Source organism: Fulmarus glacialis, unplaced genomic scaffold, assembly GCF_000690835.1.
Source record: "Fulmarus glacialis isolate BGI_N327 unplaced genomic scaffold, ASM69083v1 scaffold35204, whole genome shotgun sequence".
In the NCBI taxonomy this organism is placed as follows: Eukaryota; Metazoa; Chordata; class Aves; order Procellariiformes; family Procellariidae; genus Fulmarus; species Fulmarus glacialis.
This window is the reverse complement of record NW_009210497.1, coordinates 21,072-24,150: the sequence shown is the minus strand read 5'-3', so window position 1 is coordinate 24,150 and position 3,079 is coordinate 21,072. Positions and strand designations below refer to the sequence as shown.

General features: G+C 38.5%; 1 protein-coding gene across 1 annotated transcript in view; it reads left to right on the top strand.

The window, feature by feature from the left end:
• Positions 1–697: 697 nt before the first annotated feature.
• The window catches only part of E2F8 (E2F transcription factor 8), a 10,650-nt gene continuing 8,268 nt past the window's right edge, over positions 698–3,079 (top strand). The window contains 3 exon segments of the mRNA XM_009577193.1: positions 698–955; positions 1,273–1,429; positions 2,630–2,935. Coding sequence (XP_009575488.1) covers positions 854–955; positions 1,273–1,429; positions 2,630–2,935 — 565 coding nt within the window. The 5' untranslated portion in view covers positions 698–853.

Sequence of the window (3,079 nt, the reverse complement as noted above, 5' to 3'; positions counted from 1 at the left end):
CGGCGACAAGGTATTTCCTCGGTTCCGCCTCGCTTTTCTCCGTGCCTGCTCCGGTGGGGGAACAAACAAGCGACAACCCCACGGGGCTGCTGTCCCCGCGGGTCGGCGGGGCCCTGCCGCCTGGGCCCGGCGCGGTGACAGCCCCGGGGTGCTCGCTCTCAGCCGTTTGCAGCACCTCTGGGCGTGAAATCGCTGTGGTCTGAACGAACGCGGGTAAAAATCGTTGGATGGCAGTAATCGGGCGCCTTTTATGTTCACTTTAATTTCTATCCTTAACGAAAGTACCTAAAACTTGACTTGAAGACCTTTATTCACCAATTTTGTAACGAGCAGTACTTCTTCCTGGCTCGCCTTTTTTTTCTTAATAAAAGGTGTTTCAGTCGTTCTTTGTATCTTTCTGTTACGGATTAACATTCGCTCTGACTGTATTTTCCCTAGAGAGAAAGAAAATGAAAATTACCTCAAGAATACCACGGGCCCCGTGTCTTAAGCTAAAGGCATGGTCAAAGAAACGGTTTCAGGGCAGGGGTTCCTTGGCTCAGAGCGTGACTGCAACCTTTGACTTCGAGCTACCCAAGAAATGCAATTGATCTCTATCCCACATTGACTCTTACAAACAAACGGATTATAGTGCTTCTGTTTCTTAACATCCCAGTGTTTCTTTTTCTTTGGTGTGTAGGAAAATCATTCTTCTGAGCCATACAGAAACGTATTGAAAACTCCTTTGAAACAAGCAGCTACCTCACATTCGGTATTGACTGAGATCCAGCCTGACTGTCAGCCTCTAACCACACCCCCAAAACCTAAAGAAATCCTTCCAGCAGATCCATGGACGCCTACTTCAAACCTTAAAATGCTGATTAGTGCAGCTAGTCCTGAGATTAGGAGCAGAGAACAGAGAAGGGAACTGTCAAACAACACAAGTGGCGTCCTACAGGCAAAACACTGTTTGCAGGTACGTTGTAAAGGTGTCTTCTTTATTTACTTTTTTTTTGAAGTTAGCTGAAGGCCGTTTATTAAATACAAAAAGTTATACATTAACATAGTACAATGTTTTTAAAGTTTTGATTTTGGAGTATTTACCCAATATAAGTAAGGATATTGCCTAGTTACATACAACGGGTCACGTTTTGCTGGGTTTGTTTCACAACTGTTGAGGACAAAGGGAGAACACAGGGCCTTTGACAATGCTCACAATGAAGCTGTTAAATATCTATGTTTACATATTTATTGTAAAAAATTTCAAATTCTCTTTTTCTTATTTCTGTGTAGGAGCACTTATCCGGAGATGAGTATGAAAAATCTCAACCAAGTCGCAAAGAGAAAAGTCTAGGATTACTGTGTCATAAATTCCTGGCTCGATATCCTGATTACCCCAGCACTGCAGAGAATAATTACATTTGCCTTGATGAAGTAGCTGAAGAGCTTAGTAAGTTGGTGTATGCTATTATAGATTTCTTGATACAAATGTGCCAATAACGTACCACTTGTGTTAGTACATTTTTGCTCCGTAAAATGTTGAATGCTTACAGTGTACTCTCAACTTATTTAAACCCAGTTTTAAACTCTTCATTCTTAGAGCAATTCTTTTAAAAAGCTGAAGTTTCTCCAGTGAACTGAACTGAGAAACTCTGAATTATGTTTAATATTAAACATCTAAATTATTGCCAATACCGCAAATAACCAGTTGCAGTTTTTTGGATCTAGAGATGATGGCTAAGATTAGTGGTTGGATTTTTGCGGCAGGAACTAGTGTTTCTCAAGCTGAACCTACAATTTCCTGTCCAATCATAACATCAAAGCAAGAAACTACTTTCTGCTCTCTGATAATTTAACTTTCTCATTTTATATCACTTTTAATATCACATCAGTGACCCACCGAGAGTCCAAGTTGCTAACATTAAGCTGAAGCTTTTTGTTATCAAGGAGCTATGAAATTACAGTATTCTACGGATTATAACACTGATAATAGTTATAAATCATACTGCTAGAAATTTTTTGGTGTCATTATATCTTCAGAATATGTTGGGGGACACAGAAGAGGGATGAATTGCAAATTAAACAAAATGTCTATTCTATTTATACTTTGTACAAAATAACATCTCTTTTAGAAAATGCCTAGCCAAAATCAAGAATTTAACAGACAAAAGAGAAAAAGACAGTGTGTTAATAGAATAACGTATAAAAACACGTTACAAAACCGTTGTCTACCATGAGTTTCCAAGGATATTTAATGATCTAATCAATCTAAAATCGATGCAATGAATAATTAAAAATGCTTTGGTTTTTTTTAAAGCTGTATTGAAACCTATCTAATGGCTCTTCTGGCAACAGTAAGTTTTATTTCTTAAGGAATGCTGTAAACCAAGTATAACTGTGCAAAAGCAAGTCCTTCCATATCTAAAGCAAGAATTGTTTTCTTTTTCTTGCTGGCAAGATCTATGAGGGCTATTTTCAGAAACCTTTGTAACGAGGAATTGGCGAAAGTGGCTTAGAAGTATATTAAAGGAGGGGGAAGTATAGGAAACTGATCCCTTCTCTGTGCAAACCAGGTCTCAGGTAAACGTATGACGAAACATATTTTATGTAGTAGAGATATCATGTTCATCTTTTTTTTTTTTTTCTTCAGATGTTGAACGTAGACGCATATATGATATTGTGAACGTGCTAGAGAGCCTACACATGGTGAGCCGCCTTGCCAAAAACAGATACGCTTGGCACGGGCGACATAACCTCTCCAAAACTCTGCAGGCTTTGAAAAAAGTTGGAGAAGAGAACAAATATACACAACAAATTCAGATGATCAAGAAAAGAGAGTATGAGCATGAATTTGATTTTGACGGTGAAAGAAATGAAGAAAGGGCAAGATCTTTTGGCTCAAATGAGCATTCAGAAATGTCTTTTGTCGAGCTCCCAGGAATGGAATTTCGTGCTGGTAATAATTCTCTATATTGCCAAGAATAATATGTGCTTGTAATGATAAATATCTAAGAACTTGGAAAAAACATTTATTGGACTTTTTTTTCTGAAATGCTATTGCCTGAAAGGCACCACAACTGTTTGTGGTGAGAAAAAGTGC